General features: G+C 38.3%; 1 protein-coding gene across 1 annotated transcript in view; it reads right to left on the bottom strand.

Moving 5' to 3' along the window:
• ITPR2 (inositol 1,4,5-trisphosphate receptor type 2) overlaps positions 1-22,959 on the bottom strand; it is a 482,328-nt gene that overhangs the window by 345,864 nt on the left and 113,505 nt on the right. The window contains exons 10-13 of the mRNA XM_044915443.1: positions 18,132-18,176; positions 6,914-7,062; positions 3,365-3,467; positions 2,669-2,829 (exon numbers count right to left, since the gene is read on the bottom strand). Of these exons, the coding sequence (XP_044771378.1) occupies positions 2,669-2,829; positions 3,365-3,467; positions 6,914-7,062; positions 18,132-18,176 (458 nt within the window). The remainder of the gene's footprint in view (positions 1-2,668; positions 2,830-3,364; positions 3,468-6,913; positions 7,063-18,131; positions 18,177-22,959) is intronic.

The raw sequence follows: 22,959 nt of genomic DNA, 5'->3' as shown, positions 1-22,959 counted from the left end.
GTCTCATTCTTTCTGGTTTTGAGTAAAAGATGATCTAATAATAACCTCATTCTCCAGAGGAGAAAAAAGTCAGAGTTGTTAGGTATTTTCAGAAAGAATTTTATACTGAATTCTAAAACAGAGAAAATAACGTAAATGCATTCAAGTATGCCAATAAGTTCCACTGTACTGACAGGCAGCTTTGAATGAATTTTGATGGGAGATGACTTTCCTAAAATTACTAAATGAAGATCAATAATTGCAACTTCGTATTTCTCAGGCATATTTCTCTTCACTTTGATGTTTCTCACTCTAAAACATGGGGAAAGAAACAGGAGAAACAAAAATGCATGAACCCTGGTCAGCCCTGGGTCCAGCATACCATCCTTTAAGAATCATGAGAGGGTCAAGATTCTCTCTGGCAGAAAGTGACAAACAACTTGCTCGGGGTTACAACTAGCAATGGGGGAGGGCTCGTATCTGCTCTTCACTTGTCCTTTTCTTCAAGAAACACCTTACTGTTAGCAAGGGAGAGTTTTTAAGTGAGGCTGAGTAAATTTCTGTGCATATGTGAGTGACAGAGACGAAGAAATGGATTCATCCAAAGGAAGCATTGACAAATAACAGGCAGATAAAAAGTGCTATTTGCACATTGGATTCCATCACACGTTGTGATCCAGCTCAGATATCTAATTGTCTATAGTCCAGAAGAGCAGGGCTGTTGTTTCAGCTTCTGGCCTTCATTTATTTTCTCCAACAAGGTTTGGGGTACAATTGGATATACAATAATTATTTTCAAATTCACGTTTGTGAGAGGCAAAACAGAGGTAAGAACAGAAAGTAAGCTGAGAAACAGCTATTCCATTTGTTTGCCTATTTGTGATGTTTTTCTACAGATAGGGGTGGGAAAAGGCAAGTTGCATTTTTGTTCCTTTGTATTATAAGATACATCTAAAAGTTCATAAAACATAAATGTTTAGTTGTGGAATACTTCTAAGGGGACCCCATAAAGCCACCACCCAGAGCAGGAAATGGAACACAGCAGAAGCCTCCTTGAATCTTTTCCCTCTAAGGGGAACACCATCCTGATTTTTGTGACAATTATTTTCTTGCATTTCTTTAGAGTTCTGCCATTCTATTTCTTTGGAGTGCAGTTAAGCACTCCAAAGAAATAGAATTTGATTTTGCTCGCTTTTGAACTGTACAAATAGTATCACAGTGAATGTAACTGTGTCTAATTCTTGCTCAATCTGAAGTTTACTGGATTTATCCATGTTGTTACACATAGATGTAGTTCATTTATTGTCATTGCTATACTATAGTCCATCACATGAACTTACCAAAATTGTATTCACCTATTCAACTGGTGATGAACATTGGATGTATTTTTAAGTATGGGGTTGTTGATAATAAGGCTGAACATTCTTAAACATGTGTCCTGGTGCATACATGTAGGGGCTTCTTTTGGACAGATGTTCAAAAATGTGCAGCCTAGGAGAAGAATTGGTGAGTCACGGAGTGTGTGTATGTGTGCGTGTGTGTGTGGAAGAACGCTTATGATATCTACCCTCTTAACAAATGTTTAAGCGCACAATACAGTATTGTTAATTACAGGTACAATGTCGTACAACAGATTACCTTGTATAAATGAAAGTTTATACCTATTAAACAAGAACTCTTCATTCCCCCCTTCCCACATATACATTGGAATGTTATTCAGCTTTAAAAAAGAAGGAAATCCTGTCACATGCGACAACATGGGTGAACCTAGAAGACATTACACTATGTGAAATGAGCTAGTCCCAGAACACACATTGCATGCTTCTGCTTATATGAGGAGTGATTGCTTTAACTTTGCAAGTTACTGTCAAACTATTTTCCAAAGTGTTTATACCAATTATCATCTCCCCAGCTGTGATGAGAGTTCCAATGTAGGAATGCCTGGGAAATTGGCAAATAGCTTTTTCTTGTTCAAATGTAAAGGTATGTAGCAGACCATCAAGTAGGGAAATATAGAGAGTGCTTGTGTTCTGGTGCACTGAAAACATGTAGGCTTTAAAACCACACATGATCAAATCCCCCACTTACATAAAATGAGAATAATGTTCATCTCAGGACTATTTGAAGGAGTAGATAAAATATATTTACAGTACCAACACAAAGTAGGAATGATATAATTGACAGCTATCAGTAGCATTCTCTTTCTCAACTATCTCTAGAACCAAAGTTGAAGAATCGAGGATCCAGTTTCTCTGTGGGAGTTATAAGGGCAGGGTGCTATACCTTGCAGATTGTTTTCTAGTATATTTATTTTGTGGTACAGGAGCAGACAATGTGTCTTGAATAAATAAGAATACAAAAACATAAAACTTCTTTTAGGACTTTTATAACTCTTAAATCCAAATATTAAATGAAGTGCAAGTCATTTATGAAACATTTAAAAGGAAAGATTGGCGAGTAAAAAAACAACTGTCTTCAAGCCAAGCTAAAATGGAAAAAGTGAATATTCCACCAGATTTTAATGTCACCATTTTCATTCACTCACCATGATCCGCTCATTCGGAAGCAGGTGTGCTGCTATGGAGACCATTCTAAATATTCCCTTAGAGTCATTCATTCACTTGAGGTTTACCACAAGAGTTGACAACTGACTCTTGATGATTTAAGAGCCATTTAAAAAGTTACTAACCTCCTTTCATTCTGAGTTATTGTACCATTTTCCAGCTTTTTAACTGTGGTCGCCAGCACTTTATTTGCATCATTGGCAAAGTCTAAGTCTCGGACCTCAGACAACGGGACAGACACAATGGCAAATGCTTCTTTATCTTCTTTTGTTTGGCAAGTTCCAATCTGCAATGTGTTTTTTCCATTCAGATCAGTTGTTTTTTTTAAGTAACTATGCAGTATTTTTCAGGTCCTAACACATCTTAATACTGTTTAAGAAATATAAGACAGGAATAGCTCAACCACACACAATAATTCCCACATGCATCTTCCACTATGAAAGACTGTAGGGATACACAGATTTTCTACGCCCATTTCCTGCCTTGTTCCCAAAGCCCACCTAGAACCATATCCTCTCACACTTGCCCTTTACTTCCGTGTCAACAGAGTAGAGAGAATGTACTCCTGAAATCTTCCCCCCCTTTCTACATGCTGCTCCTACGACTTGGGTATGTGTGCTGCATCCTCCAGAATCACAGCCTTCCAGCAGCCAAGCCACTTAGTTCAGCGACCTAAGCAACTGGCAGAATGAATACGTGATGAAATTAATTGCAACAATCTCTAATATTGGTAAAGATGGATTGTAAGCACCATGTCAATCACCCCCTGATCCTAATCACACAACATATGGCTAAAAATTAAACCACTCAAGAACATTTACCTTCAACATAACAGGTCTCTCTTCATCTGTGTCTATGGGGATACTAGTACTTGTTACCCATGTGTTGGTACATAAATGCCTCAACCGGACATATGAGTTCCTAAAAGCAAAACACAAAAAATAGATTATAAAAAATTAGCATACTTACATATTAACATATTTTAACAGTTTCATAAATGATATGAATGTATTTCAGACTAGTAATTGACTCAAGTATAGATCAGTCTAGTTTAAGAAAAAGTTCTGAGTCAAAGACTATTTCAAAGCATGTGGTATTATTACCTAGACCAGTAGTTCTCAAAGTGTGGTCCCGGCCCAGCAGGATCAGCATCACCTGGGAACTTATTAGAAATGCAGATTCAGGGCGCCTGGGTGGCACAGTCGGTTAAGTACCAACTCTTGGTTTTGGCTGAGGTCGTGATCGCAAGGTCATGAGATCTAGCCCTGTGTTAGGCTTCATGCTTTGGCATGGAGTCTGCTTGGGTTTCTCTCTCTCTACCCCTTCTGTTCCCCTGCTCTCTCAGATGGTCTCTCTCTCTCTCTCTGGAGTAAATAAATAAATCTTAAAAAAAAAAAAAAAAAAAGAAATGCAAATTCTGAGGCTTCATCCCAGTTCTCTGAATCAGAAACTCTGAAGGTAGGGCCAACAGTGAGTCTTTCAGCAGCCTCTCCAGGCAATGCCGATGTGAGAACCACTGACTGAGTAGCCACCTCAGCTAACACTGAGTCTGATCATAGGCCCTTCTGCGGCTTAATCATCTGCATGTAAAAGTATGTACAGCCAATTTTCATTATTTGCCAATTCTGTACTTGTGAATTCACCTATTCACTAAAATGGATTTGTAACCCCAAAATCTACATGGCATTTTTGCAATCTTCTTGGACATGGACAGAGTGGCAAAAAATTTGAGTCCCCACTGTGCACATTCCCAGTGAGGCTGAACAAGGCAATGCTCTGCCTTCTCGTTTCTGCTCATACTATAAACAAGCGTCCTTTTCATGGTCTAGTTAGTACCATGTTTCTCCACATTTCTGTGCTTTTTGCTGATGAGCTTGCTGCTTAAAACAGTCCCAAGCATAGGGCTGAAGTGCTGTCCAGTGATCCTAAGGACAAGGCTGCAATGTGCCTTATGGAGAAAATGCTCGTGTTAGATAAGCTTCATTCAGGCATGAGTTATAGTGCTGATGGCTGTAAGTTCGGTGTTAATGAATCAACAGTACATATTAAATAAGGTGTCTTTAAACAAAAATACACATAACACAAGGTTATGTGGTACTGACTGATGAAAATATTGTGACCAGAGGCTCACAGGAACCTAACCCCGTATTTCTTCTAGGAACAATGGCTCAGTATTTGCTAATTCAATGTCCTGGGGAAAACAAGAATCAACTGTATGTGAACTGTGAGGAAATACCCGAGAAAGGACAGCTAGAACTTCATCCAACTCAAACATTATCATTTTAGTGAATCTTTTATTATCAGCATTTCTTTAACAAATATGTGTAAATATATCTGTTCAAACAAAAGCATTGTGGTAAGTTCTGTGCCTCCAAGTTGCTGAGAGTTAGGTAGGAAATATAAGGCATCAATAAATCATATAACATGAGGTAAAAAGCATTAAGGTCAATAAGACAGAACCAAATAAAACAAGGGCCTCCGGGAAAGAGCGAGTCACTCAGCATCATGGTTCTGCTCCTTCATAAAGGTAGATACAATAAAAACTGAATTTCAAAAATATAAAATAGCACAAACCAATCCTTGTACAAATAATCAGAAATATACCACTAATTTACCTCTCATTTGCCACTAAATTTACCTTTAATCAACCACTTATCATGGGTCTGTGCACTCTCTAGTGAGATTCTTTTATCATTTCCTTATGTAAACTTTCTTGGTTAGAGGTCAAGGGGGACGCCATTTTTGCTGAGTTAAAATCTAAAATGATTAAAGTTACAGTAAGGATTGATGAAGATTCCAGTACTCAGAAGAGAAGGCCAGCAACCTGGATCAGGGAAAACCCTCGGATGGGATCTCTTTATAGGCTTATAACAGTGGAACAGGAAAGCATGAGCGACGGCTGATATAAAGCCAAGACTGGGCAGCATTTCCCATGAACGAGCATAACCAGGTAACACCTTGGGAAGCAAAGTTTCTTGATAGTGCTAATGCAGCAGTGCTCCCTGGAAGTCACCTACAACGGTGTCTGCATCTTGTACGTACCTTCAGTGTAACCACTGCCATCTTCCCAAGGCCAAGTACAATAATGCTCTATCAAGGACAATTTATTTTTTTTGAAAGATTTTATTTATTTATTTAACAGAGAGAGACACAGCGAGAGAGGGAACACAAGCAGGGGGAGTGGGAGAGGGAGAAGCAGGCTCCCCGCTGAGCAGGGAGCCCGATGTGGGACTCGATCCCAGGACCCTGGGATCATGACCTGAGCTGAAGGCACATGCTTAACGAATGAGCCACCCAGGCGCCTTATCAAGGACAATTTAGAATCATCCCACTAGATCTAATGATAGGGGCAAGACTCCTCGATAACACCTAGAGACTGCATCATAGTGCATCATAGCACAACTGTTGGGAGATAGACAGTTGCGGGGCAAAAAGAGCTTAATTAAAATAATCGAATCCAAGCAAAAGAATGTAAGACATTCTCTGACAGTAAGTCCTGGCTACCTCATTACCAGTTCGACTTTCTCACCCATCACTCACTTAGGTCCAATTGGTTTCCTAGCTGGTCCTTCAGCACACCTGATAAATTTTAAGATTTTTCTGTTTCGTGTTCCTGCTGCTTGAAACATTCCTGATGGGGAGGCCTTGATCTCTCAAAACATTCAGGTCTTTTCTCAAATGTCCTAAATCAGAGAGGCTGTTTCTGAACAGTCATACCTAATATAACTCTCTCTGCAATTTTTTTTTTTAAAGCATTTATATTACCTGGCCTCCTATTTTATGTTTGTCTATTGCCTTATGGCCTCATTTGAATTTAAGTTTGTTCAGTTCTCTTCCCAATGCCAAGGGCAATGTCTGTTAAGTTCAATAAAATTTATTGGCTGAATGACTAAATAAATGAACAAATGGATGAATGGATAAATGAATGAATAAAAGAAAGCTGGAATTTGACATAATAGAAATAAATGATATAAGTATTGATAGAAATGCTCCTAGATCATTTTTCATGTTAGTAACCAAAGGCCTTACAAGTAATAAGAATAAATAATTCTTATGAATTTTTCAGAATTTCTTTGATCCTGCACATTTTAATTATTTATGAGAATAAAACAAACTATGTGAATCTTCTCACAAAAGAGGCATGATTTTTACACAGTGGTTCTTTACTTATGCTTGCTCCTCTGATATCACAAAAATTCTATTAACATTATATGTTAATTCCTTACCTACCATTATAATTACTCAAAGAAATCTTATTATTTATTGTATATTGTATATTGTTTATTGTATATATGGCTAAACAATATATTTATGTGTGTGTGTGTACATATATATATATATATATTTTTTTTTTTTTTTTTTTTTTCCTTGGAACCAGGCAGTCAGCTCTCTGAAGAGTTGTGGCATCCAGTTCAAAAAGGGACGCAATGTCATTTCCATGTGGGACTGACACTAAAGTATACATAATCTTCTCCCCGGCCTGGCGTTTCTTCTTTGAAGTTGGAAGATCTCCATCTCTCTATTGAGGAGGTACAAAGTTATTTACTTTTAGCAGGTTTCTTATCAAATTCTCCAATTAATCAGGAGATAAGGTTTAAATCTGTCCATCATTTCTTCATTGGATCATGGAGATGTCTGTTTCACGTCATCCAGAGAAAGCAGGTCAGGCCTGACAGCCCTGAAGGTAATTATTATCAATAGTGATAAGTCACACTCCTGGAGGGACAGCTTGATCTGGGCAAATTATCAAAGCACTAACAGTCATAATAGTTGTGTTCCCTTACCTTGTCTTAAAACTTAAAACTATTTACATAGTAGTTTTGATCATTCCACATTTAAAAAAACAGAGAGAAGAAATAGTGTGTAGAATCATCTGGATTTCATAAATTCAAGAATCAACATGGCAGTGTCTCAGAGTTCCTGACTAACTCCCAGAACATAATTGGGAGAGAGAACATAATTGGGAGAGAGAAACACCCCATTTTAAGCTGGCAACCACATAAGATTGGTAATTATATATTTTTACTTGAACCAAGTCTCAATCCCTGTGGAAGAATATGATGCACAAGAAACCAAAAAGTGATACAGCAAAAGTAATATAAGATTGGTAATTACATACATAAATATAATTACTTACACATATTTATTGAAAGAAATGAAATTTTTATTTTTATTTTTTTTTAAGATTTTATTTATTTATTTGACAGAGAGAGACACAGCAAGAGTGCGAACACAAGCAGGAGGAGTGGAAGAGGGAGAAGCAGGCTTCCTGCCGAGCAGTGAGCCCGATGTGGGGCTCGATCCCAGGACCCCGGGACCATGACCTGAGCCGAAGGCAGACACCCAACATCTGAGCCACCCAGGCTCCCCAGAAATGAAATTTTTAAATGAAAGAAGTAGAGAGAGAGAGAAAGAGAGTGTCACTGTACCATCACAAGAAGTTGAATTGAAGAAGGGAAGAGAAGGAGTGTTTGAAAGGTAGATGAAAGCAGTCCATGCCCCAACGACAAGCAGGTGTTTAATGGCCACTATGACAACGAGATATTACACCCAATCATTCCAAAACATTCACTTGAAGTTCCATCCCAAGATCGGGAATATCATTTCCTTTGCGGTTTCATTGTGATGTCTTCTGAAAATGGTGTGCAAATTGGTAGCACCAATGAACTGTGAATGGGCAAAGGAACACCCAGGGCTCCTAAGCAGGAGCAAGACTGTTAGGTGCTAAGCCTCACATAATCCAGAAGCACTGGTAGCTCCTGACATCTTTGACTTTTGTCTTCTACAGAGACCAAAATTCAGAGTTAAATGAAAGCAGAAGTCTGGCAAACTGTCCCCACGTAGTTTGACCCCCATAATAGTTGTTTCTAATCAGTAAGTATAAACTATACTTATTGATCAGGAAAAAAGCACACTTAACTAACTTACAGCATATTATAAGGGAATGTAGAGATATAGGGAAAAAAATGCAGAAACGGTAAGCAAACCATATTTTTCAATTTACACAAAGCTTCTCATGATACCAAAGCCATTGCTGTTCTCACTAATCTTACAACAAAAATTTGAAAGACAGGAAGATGAATATTATCATTTCCTTCAAACAAAGAGATGAGTGCAGTTACCTACAGTTGATGAAGGATGAGGAAAGGGGAAGAGAGGGAAAAAGGAGAGAAAAAGGAAGGAGGAGAAGGAAAGAAGGAGAAGGGAGCAGTGGTTTGTGGTAGTGAATGCTCAACCCCATATTCAACTAGCCACCCCTTAATCCAAGTGAACCAAAGCCAGTGGCCTGGCCTGAGCCCTCCAACACTCACTAAGTTACTCCTCAAAGGGTAGGAAAGAACTCACAACTAAGAACCTTCCTTAGGGCTTCTGAAAAAATTTTCATGGGTCATGAGATGAATTTTCACAGTGATCTGAGTTGAGGGAATGAAGTCTGAATTGAAGACAAAATCTGTGAGGGACAAAAACACCCTCATATCCTGAGAAAAGAAAATCTAAATGTCTTTAAATAACCCAATAAGAGTAGCCTGGTCAGACAAATGAGTTGGGGGAGATGACTGCTCAGGTAACATAAAATTAGGCTCCTGAATCTTGAGATTGGGAAGGGTCTTTAAAGACCATCTGTGAGCTAAGAGTTCTTCCCAAATAAATTTCTGACAGTAGCTACTCAAGTGAAATTCTATCATTTGGAATTTATTCTTCTGGGTCTTGAAAACATTTGGTTTCATTTTAGTTATTCCCTACTGAAATTTGGAGAGTCTTTGTACAGTTCTGTTTATTTCCTGCATTTCAACCCTCAAAATGGATTAGGAGGAAGATCCTCAAGGAAAGAGGGAATGGAAAGGTAGAAACAGGGCAAAGGAAAGGGAAATGAATGTGATACTCTAGAAGAAAAACGAGTATACAAGAGAAATACAACACTAAGGACACCACCCCTGAAAGAAACAGCTAATAAATTGGTTTTCATGAAAACCAGTTTCTTCTGCTCTGTGAAAGACACTGTCGAGAGAATGAAAAGACAAGCGACAAACAAGGAGAAAATATTTGCAGAAATACTTATCTAATAAAGGACTGTTACCCAAAATATACAAAGAACTCTCAAACTTCAGCATTAATAAAACAAATTCCCCAATTTAAAAATGGGTGAAAGACCTGAACAGACATCTCACTGAAAAAGACATACAGGTGGCGAATAAACATATGAAAAGATGCTCAGTATCATGTCATTAGGGAGTTGCAAATTACATAATGAGATGCCACTCACAACGAGCTAACCACACGCACGCACGCACACACACACACACACACACACACACACACACACACACACACACCCCTATTAGAATGAATAAATCCAAAACACCGAGGACTCCAAATGCTGACAAGGATGTGGTGCAACAGAAACTCACTCATTGCTGGTGGGAATGCAAAATGATACAGCTACATTGGAAGACTGTTTGGTGGCTTCCCACAAAACAAAACATACACTGTACCATATGACCCAGCTCTCATGCTCCTTAGTATCTACCAAAATATGCACACAAAAACTTGGAAATAGATGTCTATAACAGCTCTACTTGTCATTGCCAAAACATGGAAGGAACCAGATGTCCTGCAGGAGGCAAATGGATAAACAAACTATGGGACATCCAGACAATGGAATATTATTCAGTGCTAAAAAGAAATGAGCTATCAAGCTACAAAGACACGTCAGAACCTTAAAATGTATATTGCCAAGTGAAAGAAGCCAGTCTGAAAAGGCTACCTACTGTATGATTCCAACCATATGACATTCCAAAAAAGGCAAAACTGTGAAGACAATAAAAAGATCAACGGTTGCCAGGGAGTAGAGGGGAAAAAGGAATGAAAAGACAGAGCACATAAGATTTTTAGAGCAGTGAGACTATTGTGTATGATATTATAATGATGGATGCATGTCAAATGATGGCTACTTTTATCAAAATTCAGAGAACGTACAATGCCAAGAGTGAACTCTAATGTAAACTACAGATTTGGGGTGGTAATTATATGTTAAGTAGGTTAATCAGTGTAACAGATGTACCACTCTGGTGTCAAATGTTGATACGTCGTGCTTGTGTGGTGGCAGGGGTATATGGAAACATGTACTTTCCACTGAATTTTGCTCTGAACCTAAAACTGCCCTAAAAATAGTGTCTATTTAAAAAAAAAAAACAGGATGAGAGAAAATATTTGTAAGTCATATACCTGATAAGGTATAAAGAACACTTACAACTCAATAATAAGGACAACCCAATTAAAAATTGAGCAAAAGATTTGAAGAGACATTTCTCCTAGAAGATAGTCAAATGGCCAATAAACACATGCAAAGATGGTCAACATCATTACTAATTAGTAAAATGAACTAGGACAGCTATAACCAAAGAGACAGACAGTAACAAGTGTTAGTGAGAATGCAGAGAAATTGTAACAGTCATATATCGCTGGGGGAACATAAAATGGTGTGGCCATTTCAGAAAAGTCTGGCAGTTTGTCAGAATGTTAAACATATGACCAACAATTCTGAGTCTAGGTACCTATCCAAGAAAAATGAAAATATATTTCCACACCAAAACTCATCCATGGATGTTCACAGCAGCATTTATAAAAGCCAAGATGTGGACACAATCCAAATGCCCATCAAATAATGAATGGATTAACAAAATGCAGTATATGCACATAATGGAATATTATCTGGTCATAAAAAGGAATGAAGTACAGATACATGCTATAGCATATGCATGAACTTTGAAAACATTATGCTAAGTGAAAGAAGTCAGACACAGAAGTCCACATATTCTATAAGCCCATATACGAAATGTCCAGAATAGGCAAATCCTTAGAGAGAATAGATTCATGTCTGCCAGGGCCTGGGGGAGGGGAGGAGGGCAAGTGACTGTTAATGGATTTAGGCTTTCTTCTTGTGGAAGGAAGAAAGGAAGGTAGGAAGGAAGGAAGGAACAAATGAACAAACAAACTAACTCCAAAGGATGCTGTTTCATTGATGTCTGCCATGTAGGTCGATATGAAAATTCAGGGGTTATACTAAGATATGGATGGCAAAGAAGCATTTTGCCTGGAACATAATGGTGACGCAAGAACCACACTTCTGCCTGGGTGCAAATAGCTAACGCCAAGAAAGCCTCAAGAAGTTCTATAGAATCCTCTTATACGGGGCCCAGGAGAATACCATTTGCAACTAGGAATTCCTTCTCAATGGTAAAAATGGTGGTGCCATCTGATATTGAAAATGATAATGACTATGATGAAGAAGAAAACCAAGAGAGGAGGAAGGAGAAGGTTTAAGAAGAGGAAGTGATAGGGCGCCTGGGTGGCTCAGTTGGTTGGGCGACTGCCTTCGGCTCAGGTCAGGATCCTGGAGTCCCTGGATCGAGTCCCGCATCAGGCTCCCTGCTCGGCAGGGAGTCTGCTTCGTCCTCTGACCCTATCCCCTCTCATGTGTTCTCTCTCTCTCATTCTCTCTCTCTCAAATAAATAAATAAATAAATAAATAAATAAATAAAAAGAAGAAGAGGAAGTGATAATTCTGAAAGAAAGAAGAGGAAGTTTGCTTTTGTTATAATCCTCATAAGATGAAAACTTGAGGAGAAACAGACCAGAAGAATTACAGTCACAAAGAAATACCATAAAAGAACTGGTTTTTAGACTCTACAGTGCTACTGCAGCCAAAAGAAAGAACCACCAACATAATTAATATTAATTAATACATGTGAGAGAAGACTCCTTCATAACATAGGAACACAGAAATAATGGACAAGATCAGTCAATTGTAGAAATAACCCAAAGGATTTTTCAAATAGGTAGGCAAAGGGATTTGAGAACAAGTGGCTTCAGTGGATTATTAGAAAGGCACAAATAAAATATGACTTTAATTAAGGAAAATAAAATTTAATCAATTATATTGAACCATGTTTGAAGAAAGGCTTTATTAACAGAGATGAACATGTAACCTAAATAAATAGAGATTCGGTGAGCAGGATTTGGCAGTTTCTCTCATCATTGCTAGTGCAGATGCAAAAAATTAATATTCTGGTCTTTTCGGAGGAACACCATATCCCTAAAAAGAATATGTGCCATCTACTTTCCTGAGCCTCCCGCACACAAATCTTCTAATTATAACATCTTTTCCTATAGATTTTACTTCAAGGAAAATGCACTAACTAACCCAACAATTTAGATTTACTTAGCAATTGAAAGTTGGCATTGTGGTTTATACATCAGTCACTTGTGAGTTCATTTAGTACAAGTCAATCCTACTGTATATACTCTCCTTTTGAAATGCTCATAAAATAAATTTTCTAGCCTTATAAAGAGAAAGCAGATCCAGGATCCTAGATTGTCCTCCTACTTCACTCCCTTTGGTAATACATGGGTTCCCAACTAAAGTAGTCAGGAACCTCTCTGTTTTGACACTCTTATAATGAACAATAACATTCTTTTCCAAACATAGAAAGAAACCTCGTTTATTAGGGCTAATTAAAAGAGGTCACTCTGAATTACTCATACTATTTAAGACCTATGGTTTAATTTTAATTACGTAGGATAAGTGGAATGTACCACTACACCCCTAAATAATTTGCTTAGGTCCCCGGGGGAGGAGGGGGAGGAAGAAGATTTAATGAACAGATAAATTCCATTCATAAATAGTATAACAATTATTTATGGGTGAAAAGAGTTTCTAACATCTTTTGCAGTTTTTTAAAGCAGTGCTATACATTTTGCTTTTAATCTCTTATACTCCGCTAATTTGCTTAACAAACTCCCCTTCATAAACAGTTCCACAGTAAATTTCAAGACAGCCCCTCAAAATTTGTGAACAATAAAACATGAATGATGAGTTATAAATATATAAATATATATTTATATATATATAAATATATAATTTTTAAATGTATGGATCAAGCTTCAATCCATAAGAAAAACCAATATTGTATTCCTATAACATGAAGGCAGTTCTGTTCAAAATTGTGTGCCTGTGGCTTTTGTTTGTAAACCCGTATCTTTTTTTTTAAGTAAGAAACAAGACACACACAAAAACTAAAAAAACAAACAAACAAACAAACAAACAAGACACACAGAATTACAGAAGCGAAATGCCCTCCCTTCTCGCATCTTGAAAATACATTTAAGGTCCAAGAAAGCTTAAGCAGGTGTTAGATTTAATATCAGCTAGCTATCCAAAACCCTCCACTTAGGGAATGCAGTGCCTCAGAATGTTAACCTAGTCTGCTGGGCTCTTATAAAACTGGCGTTTTCTCTTAGAAGCAAAGGCACACAGCCTCTCGGGTTATACAAGTCAAAAATCCCCTTATGAAGAAACAGCCGAGTAAACGAATGGCTCTCCCGGCTTCTCCCGGCTTCTCCTCGCTTCTCCCGGCTTCTCCTCGCTTCTCCCGCCTGTCCTGGGCCCTGCTGGTGGAGGCACAGCCCTTAGCCTCCTGTAACACCTTCTCTGTTGACTCATTGGTGAGTCATCGAATTTTTAGCAGAGACATCACGTTGCAATTCTGTTGCTGGGAGCCAGAGACATTCTGTAAGAAAGAACGTATATGCATTTTCGGGGCTGATGCAGACCCGCGGGCGGCCACAGCAAGGCAGCATCATGACGTGCAGGCATCTGTGTTTTTGGTCAGACTCTCCAGGGCTCTCACGGCTGACTTTATGTAACAGACATAACCCTGCCATTTAAAGCTGCAGACGCTTCTTCTCTTGCCTGGTTCCTTACGATTCTGTTATTCTTTTTTTTTTTTTTTTAAGATTTTATTTATTTATTTGACAGAGACACAGCGAGAGAGGGAATACAAGCAGGGGGAGTGGGAGAGGGAGAAGCAGGCTTCCCGCCGAGCAGGGAGCCCGATGCGGGGCTTGATCCCAGGACCCTGGGATCATGACCTGAGCCGAAAGCAGACGCTTAAGGACTGAGCCACCCAGGCGCCCAGGATTCTGTTACTCTTAAACTCATTCCTACTATGACCCTTTCCCCGTTCTTTTCCTTATCACCTTACCACTCATGAATATAAACTCAAGGAAATTTGGGGGTCTTTGTTCAAAATCTGGTCCCCCACCACCACTCTCCCCCAAAAAAGTCTATAAAATAGAATCTTCCAGTACATTTCAGCCAAGTATCATGGTTCCTAGAACACTGCTATTTATGTATGTCTATACACAAAGACTGGTGGTTCTCAACGGGCAGAGAGTCTGGACCCCAGGGGGGGGCCTTTGGCAATTTCCAGATGCATTTTTAGTTGCCGCAACTGAGAGCAGAGTGGACAACAACTGGCATCCAGTGAGCAGAGTCCATGGATGTGCTAGACCTCCGACAGTGCCAAGGACAGCACCCCACAAAAAAGAATTCTCTGGGCCAATCTATCGGTATTGCTGAGCTTGAGAATCCCCAGCATAGACAAAGACACTCCCTTGAAAAATCCGATCACATTCCACATCAATATGGTAATGTGAAAATGGGTGGTGTTATTCCAAAAAAAAAAAAAATCCTCTTCAAAGAGCCATTTGAAAAGATGCAGCCTTTCAAGGAGAAGAAAACTAATGACTGTCAGGTTCCCAGCTGGGCTTGACACAGTTCCAATGTTTACACGGTCCCTGTGGATGCTGTACATTTGTAAGATTGGAAATAATAGGCTCCTTTGTAGAATAAATACAGCAATTTGGGTCTTAATGGGAGCTCTGACACACACCGCCTCATTTCACTAGCACCATGCATTGACCTTTGAGACTTCAAAACTGGAAGGCAACATTTTGATAAAGGTTTCTAAATTACAGGAAAAATATTAACTGGATATTAAATAGACAACATAAAGGAAAATTTGGAAAGAAAAATAATTAGCATGGTCACAGTGAACTCAGTGTTACTGAAACCCAGATCTGAGGTGAGATAGCATTCTGTTTGGGGAAATTGATTTCACTTTTCACAGGCTAAGCTCTAACTGCTCCTTTGTTTTCTTTTTTAGACAGAAACATAATTATTGCTAGGTGGCAAATGGTCTATAAAATAAGAAGCCATATTGTTAGCTTTACTGTTCCATATTTTCAGTTTTATTTACTTTCAAGCTAGGGATTAAGGATAGGGAAAAAAAAATGAAATCAAATGTCTCCAATTGGATCTCCCTCTGAGATGGCAGATGAGATCCAGCCATAAACTTCTAAGGCAAAGCAGACCCACCTGTGTTATATGCAATTAAAGTACTGCTGGTAACAACAGCCTCACAGAAGAGTGCTCTTTCTCACTTTTAGAGGTGGATGAAGAACTTGTATTTCAGGACATAAAGGAAAGAAGTCTAACTAAAAGCTCGATGGACACAAACAGCAAACTTCATGGATTCTTTACTTATATTCCCTGTGCTGCTTCATAAACCTTCCTACTCTCTCTCTCCCACTCAGTTCTGCCCAGAAGCATCAGCAGCATCACCAAATAGTATGTAGCTGGAAGGACGTAAGCAAAGAGATGTAATTCAATTGCACAATTTGAAGCTTTGGGGTGATGCCCTTCTAACAGAAACAACATACATTTTTAGCCTACCAACATCTTTTATTCAAAGTTTCCTTTTATCTGATTGAATGTTAACCTCATGGCATATAGGTGACGAACACAGGGCAAACATCCTCATCCCATCATTCGGGTAGGAAGTGGAGTCTCAGGAAGGCTATCTGACATGTCCAAGGCCACACAAGTCAATGGTGGTGCAAGAAGTAGAACTCCCCTGGTTCTATACAACGCAGAAGTCATGTAGAATATCATAAATAAAGACCTCGAGAAAGAGAAAAAGCAACCCCTGACATCCGATGGTTGGCCTGGTATGACCAGGCAGGCTCAGTGTGGCCAAGGGCACCCCGAAGCTCACGGATGGGCCACACTGTCCTCCCGTGAACATGAACGATTCCACAGAACACTGACATCAGACACAGCTGCTCCATAGTCATGTCTGAACACCAACAAAATGTGGAGGTTGTCCAAGCCATAAAAATTATCTAAGATCCCTCTCCCCTAAAATGAGTGCTGCTTCTTTAGCACTTAGAACCTTAGCCTGGCTCTCATCTTTTGCCCTCCCTATAGATAAACTGTATTAAGATACTTCCTCTTCCTGACAGCATTCATTCCTATCTACAGTAAGCCCCCCTGCCTTAAATCCTCCCCAAAACCATCTTATACAAGCCCAAATCCTACCACAGTTTCTTTCTAACACCCTCTGAGAGGCCCCACAGTTCCCAGGGGTGTAAGTGCAATGTGTAATTAATTCCACTTGTTTAAGAACAGGTGTGTTCCTGGTGGTCTTTGGCCAGAGACCATTGATCAGCTTATAGCAAGAACCAAAGACTCAGCTTTTAAACATGGTTACAGATGGCATTTTTCTAAATCAAAGGAAAATAAGAACACAACAATCCTGGGCTAGTTATTTGAAAACCGAGGAGAGAAGAGTCCCCACAGGGACATAAAATTGAATTAGAAATGAGTGATCCAACTGATCTAACAAGCCTACTACTGTGTTTAGGGACATTTTGATACAAATTAAAGTTTTCATTGGGCCAATGACTTGATACTTCAGCTTTATTTCTATTGTAAACCTGATAGATGGAGAAAGAAGTCAAACAGGATTGACTCAGGTCCAGAAATTCTGATTTGATTCACCTCCCCCATATCAATATCCTCATAAAACATAAAGCTGAGAGCCAATGCAAAGACAGAAGTCATTTCAATTAAATAGTCCAACCCATTCTGTCAAAGGGTAGAATTTTGGACGATGCAGTAATAATTCTTAGCAATTCCAAAAGAGACTGCTAAACTCCTAAGAAAATTAAATTACAGACTGTGTCTATTTTACATTAAAATATCTAGCTAAATTGCTAAAATATGTAGATATATAGATATGTATATAAATCCAGCCCATCAACCAGCTTTTGTCTGTATTACATCAAATATCCTCAGTTTCAGAATTTTCTATTGAATTAAGTCATGTTGTTGTCAGACAGTCATCTTCTTTACAAACAACTGAAATAATAATATTTAAAAGATCAGACTGAATAATAATAAATATCTTAATGAAAGTTGGCTTTAAAATAAGATTGAGATTTTCTGAATAGCATGCTTTAGAATATCAGAAAAATCAGTCATACAATTGTTTGATGCCTCAATTTCTCCCCATAAACAGAACCCAAATTATTTTCAATCGGAAAGGATTGTCCTGTTGTCCTCTTTTAATATCATACCATAATTCAATTTCTCCTTCCTAACTTCTATGCACTCTGAAAACTAAACCTAGAGCCACCATATCTCCCAGATGCCCACTGCCTTCAGTGCTCTATCATAAATGGCCTCCAAGGTGCTAGAAATCTCCCTAAATACCCATTACTGGACATCTTTTTATAATGTAAGCCATGTCATCTTTTACTTTTTATCTGTGATCCATAGCCTCTAGTCTGAGAATCTCTCTCAGAATCCCTAGTCTTCAAATTTTCTATTAACTTCTCAATTTGTTCATATAAAATATAAACAATATATTTGGAGTTTGTTGGGGAAAAAACAATTTCACTCACCACATTTTTTCCTTCATTTTGAGCATCTCGATAATCAGGATTAAGCTAAAAAACAAAACAAAACCAGTTTTGAATCTCTATGAAAAGCGCATTAACAAGACCAATGATCTTTAATTCGGTTCACTATTGTATCCTTAACTAAATTCAATATTAAAAAAAAAAAACCTAAGAAAGAAACCATTACCAAATAGTACAATTTAAAACATTACTTTCAAACTCTAATTGCAGGAGACATGAGCTAAAATGCCATGTTTATTGCTTTTGTTTATATTAGAACAGTTGACATCTTTGAACAAGTGAGAGCTGACAATCTCACATCCTCCGAGGAAGCCTTCAAGAGAATTCATCATGTTGCCCACCACAAAATCTGCTATTCATCAATAACTCAATTTTTAAAATTAGACCAAAGGAGAGTCTTTGTAACAACGATTCAAGATCATGTTCCACATGCTATATACACAAGAAAAGAAAAATCAAGCAAAAGAAGAGCTATCTATCAGATATCTGTATCAGATATGAGGGTTAATGCATGAGTGTTGTGGGGTTTGGGGGTCATTCCAACAAAGATGGATGAGCTCTGGATATGCTGAGTGTTGGCCCGCACATTTCCAGCTGGCCAGAATCCATACCTCCCGACTCCCGCCTGATGACACAGTCCCAAAAAGATGTCTGCATTGTACTGAAACAACTAGTTCATAATTTGTAAAGCAACAGACTTATGAGTAAGGTGTTTTTCTCTAAATAATGAGTTGTTCACTTGATTTTTACTATTTTAATATGAATCCGTTGGTGTCTATAATATGTAACCCCAGGCATGAAAGTCACCATTTAAAATGTAAGGTCAAGAGTCTTTCTCAGAACGACACTTGGCTGGTAGCTCTGAGGAATGTCCTCTCAACTTATTACTAAATATCAGTGAAGGTGCTGCAAAGGATCAAAAGCAAAACAGAACAAAACAAAAAAAAGTCTGAATCTCATTGAAAACTAAGACTGAAAAACAACCTAAACCCAAATCTACAATGAACTGTCAGTCTTCACAAAGCAGCTGGTGCTGGGGGAGAAGCAGACACGTCCCCAGTTTTTCCCTTCCGGCATACCTACACCTCACTTTAAGCTAACAGCCTTGTGAGCACAGTTAAGATACTTGCTGTGGCTGCCACAGTTTGTCCATTCTCTCACAGACCCCGAGTATTTGCCCACCAGAAACCCACACAGAAGTGTGTGCCGCTGAGGAGCCCTTGTTAGACTAAGCAGAAACCTGTCTCCCCGGGACTCCCATCCACTGTCCCACTACCTCTGTCTTCTCATGACCACAGAAATGCAACAAAGCTCAGAAAACAAATGGGCAGAGAGTCAAGGGGGCAGATAATACCAGAGGGCTTTCCGAGAAGCACTTCCTGAAGAAAGAGAAGAGCAAGAACAGTGGCTTCGCATGTGGGAATTAGACTGCCTAACATTGTAGAAATAGCAAAGGGGTAGAAGAGAGAAGTAAGGGCCACAGAGTCCAGGCAGGCAGAGTCGCCATCTGCGGGACCTGGGACCTACAGTGGGCCCTACGGCTGAAGACTGAGAAAAAGGATCAAAAATTTTAACAAATAGAACAAAATGACCATCCGCTCAACCCATCTGGCTCTGCACAGAGCCCACTTGTCTGAGGATAGGAAGGAAGGAAGGAAGGAAGGAAAGAAAGAAAGAAAAAACAACATGGGACTGATTAAAAAGCATATTATAAGGGGAAATTCTTTTCTCAGAGTCTTTCTGAATATTTTCTATGGTATCATGAAAAATCGACTTTCAGGAAATGGTTTGACATATTCAAGAAAGTGTAAGTAAACATCTCCTCTATGTAAAGACAACAGAATAAAATGAACAGCTGAAAATACAATACAAAAATAATGACATAAATAATAATATACAAATATAAAGAATTATAAAAAGAAGTGAAGAAGGATTTCACTAAAAATGAAAACACGAATACAAAATTAAACTCCATGTTGGCAGCAATAAAAAGCACATTTGATGCTGCAGGAAATGAGTGATGCAAAGCATGAAAGAATTGAACAGCCATCTCTCAATACAGAGGAAGGGTATAAAGAAATAAAAATGAGGAAAAAGCAAGTAGTCATGGAGGACCAGAGAAGGGCCTATCAATTAACGGATGATGGGTGTACTGAAGAGGAAGAGAAAATTAGTGGAATACAAGCAACGATCAAAGATAATACAAAACAAAGCTTTGCTCAGCTGAAGAACTGGGTATGCAGAGGTTACCATACCCCAAGAAAATCAACTAAAATGGACAGACACATTCTTTAAGGACAATGAGCAGGGGCGACAAAAGGGAAAACAATGGTAGGGACATAAAATAGAGCCAGAAATTAGGTTTAGACAAAAATGCTTACCATGTAACAGGAGAATGCATAAATAAAAATGGGGCATATTCAAACAATGGAGTACTACTCATTAATAAACATGATGAGCTGCTGATATAGCAACAAGGCTGGATCTCAAAAATATATACAACAGAATATTGTTCAGCTATAAAAAAAGAACGAAATCCTGTCATTTGCCACAATATGGATGGACCTTGACAACACTGTGCTAACTGAAATAAATCTGAGAAAGACAAATACTGTAAGATCTCACTTATCTGTGGAATCTAAAACAAACTGAGCTCATAGGTACAGAGAACAGAGTGGTGGGTTGCCAGAGGTGGAAGATGGGGCATGAGTGCAATGGGTGAAGGGAGTCAAAAGGTACATACTTCCAGTTATAAGAAAATATGTCCTGAAGGTACAATGTCCAGCATGGCGATTATAGTTAACAATACTGTACTGCATGTGTGAACGTTACCAAGACAGTAGATCTTAAAGTTCTCATCCAATAATTACATGTGGTGATGGATGTTATCTAGACTTAACTGCAGTAATCATTTCACAATACATACACACACCAAATTATTATGTTGTACGTCTAAACTAATAAAAGGTTATATGTCAATTACATATTAATTTTTTTAAATATCTTAAGTGGAAGAAGCCTGACACTGTATGACTCCATTTACACCAATTCTAAGGTCAGAGAAAACTAAACTGTGGTTAAACAAACCAGAAATTGAGGGCTGGAGTGGGGAGGTACAAGGGAGGGGAGTGGATAGAAAGCAGAACCCAGCCTAAGAGTCACATGACAGGAGTCTCTCAGGTTTTAGAACTAACAATGGGAGGCAGGGGAGAGGGCAAGAAAAGGGGAATCCAGTTACAAGTTGCCCCTTAGTGCTAGGCCAGCAACTGGGGAGACCTGAGGCAGAACTTTCCTTTTTGTTTGGAGATACGTATTTCAGGCTCCTTAAATTCCCTTGAATTACAAATAAAAGAATTAATTCCAAAACAGGCTTATTCTTGCTTTTGGAATCCAAGAGTGAAAGGTAGAAAGCCAAAAAGATAGGGAATTAACTGGCCTCCTGTGTACTGATTAATCAAACACAAAACGACACACTTTTCCTTGGTAGTAATGATAGTTCCAGCATAGTGCCCAGGAGGGGTTTATCCAGCTATTTTAGTCACGCATTACTGTTTTGCATTTTTTAATTTGTTTTCAATTTGAAGAATTCAGATGTTTTTTCAAGTTAAAAAAATAGCCATACTAAAATTATAGCTAAATTATTTCCAAAAGATATGCAGCATGTTTAGCCATGGATAGATCTCATGGTCAAAGCGTTCATTCAATAAGCGTTAAGAGTAGTTTGGCCACAGACACTGTGGAGGGAATTCATGCTGGAAACCATGATGTATCCTAAATAAAATGTGTAAAGGAACGGGAATTAACATACTTAGGTCAAACACAAAATCATGTATGCCCTCTAAAATGTAAGCTATATTCCATCCCAAAGACAACGCTACTTTCTGAAATTCAGTCTTCACACATTTCACCCACTCGGGGTCACCCATTTCAATCCCCAAGGTCAATCCCTCAGGGAAGTCTGGAAACTGGACTCCAGGCTCTGCCCTGGGAAGAGATACCCATGAGCTTTAGGAAAGTTCACCTAACCTTGGAACTCAGGGTCCTCAGCTGTTAAATGAGAAAAGTCTATGACCAAAGCTTAATCGTACTAATTATATGTCATTAAATTTTATATATTCATGTCTTTGGCAACAATACTAAAGATGGTGCTGATCAGTTAGATTTTGCCTCATCTTGTGTCTCTCTGGCTATAATGTGTTTTTTTTTAATAATTAATATGGAGTTATTGCTTCAGTAAATTCATTAAAGTGATAATAATAATGAGGAGAAAGAGGAGGAAGAGGAGGGGAAGCCACCCAAATATATCTATGCCTATATAAATTCACCAATATTAACTGAAGACCAAATAAATATATGCTTTAATGTATGTTTTAATTATAGTGCTGCTTTCCTTCTCTGAATATAAGAGCAGCAATTATTAAAGTAATTAGACTAAGGATGAATCAAAAATATATTATTTCTAAAGAAGGGGTAAAAAGACATGGTCATGTGAAGATTCCGGAATCTTTTAGGACTTTAAAGGAAATATTTCTTTGTGTTAAAAATAAATTATAAACCTGGCACTAGAGAGAGAGAACTTTTTTTTCCCCTTGGAAAGACCTAATATGCTTTTCAATCATTTATTCAACAAACATTAATAGAACATCTATAATAGCATTATAATGCTAATAATTTAACAGTTAACAGGGAATAATAATTATTCCCTGTTACTAATGTATGTATGTATGTATGTATATTTAGTATATTTAGTAATATTATGTATATTTAGCAAAGACAAAGAGAATATGGTCGCTGACCACGAGACGTTACA

Source organism: Neomonachus schauinslandi, chromosome 5 (assembly GCF_002201575.2).
Source record: "Neomonachus schauinslandi chromosome 5, ASM220157v2, whole genome shotgun sequence".
NCBI classification, from domain to species: Eukaryota; Metazoa; Chordata; class Mammalia; order Carnivora; family Phocidae; genus Neomonachus; species Neomonachus schauinslandi.
Note: the sequence above shows the minus strand (reverse complement) of the source record. Positions and strands in the feature narration are given on the sequence as shown.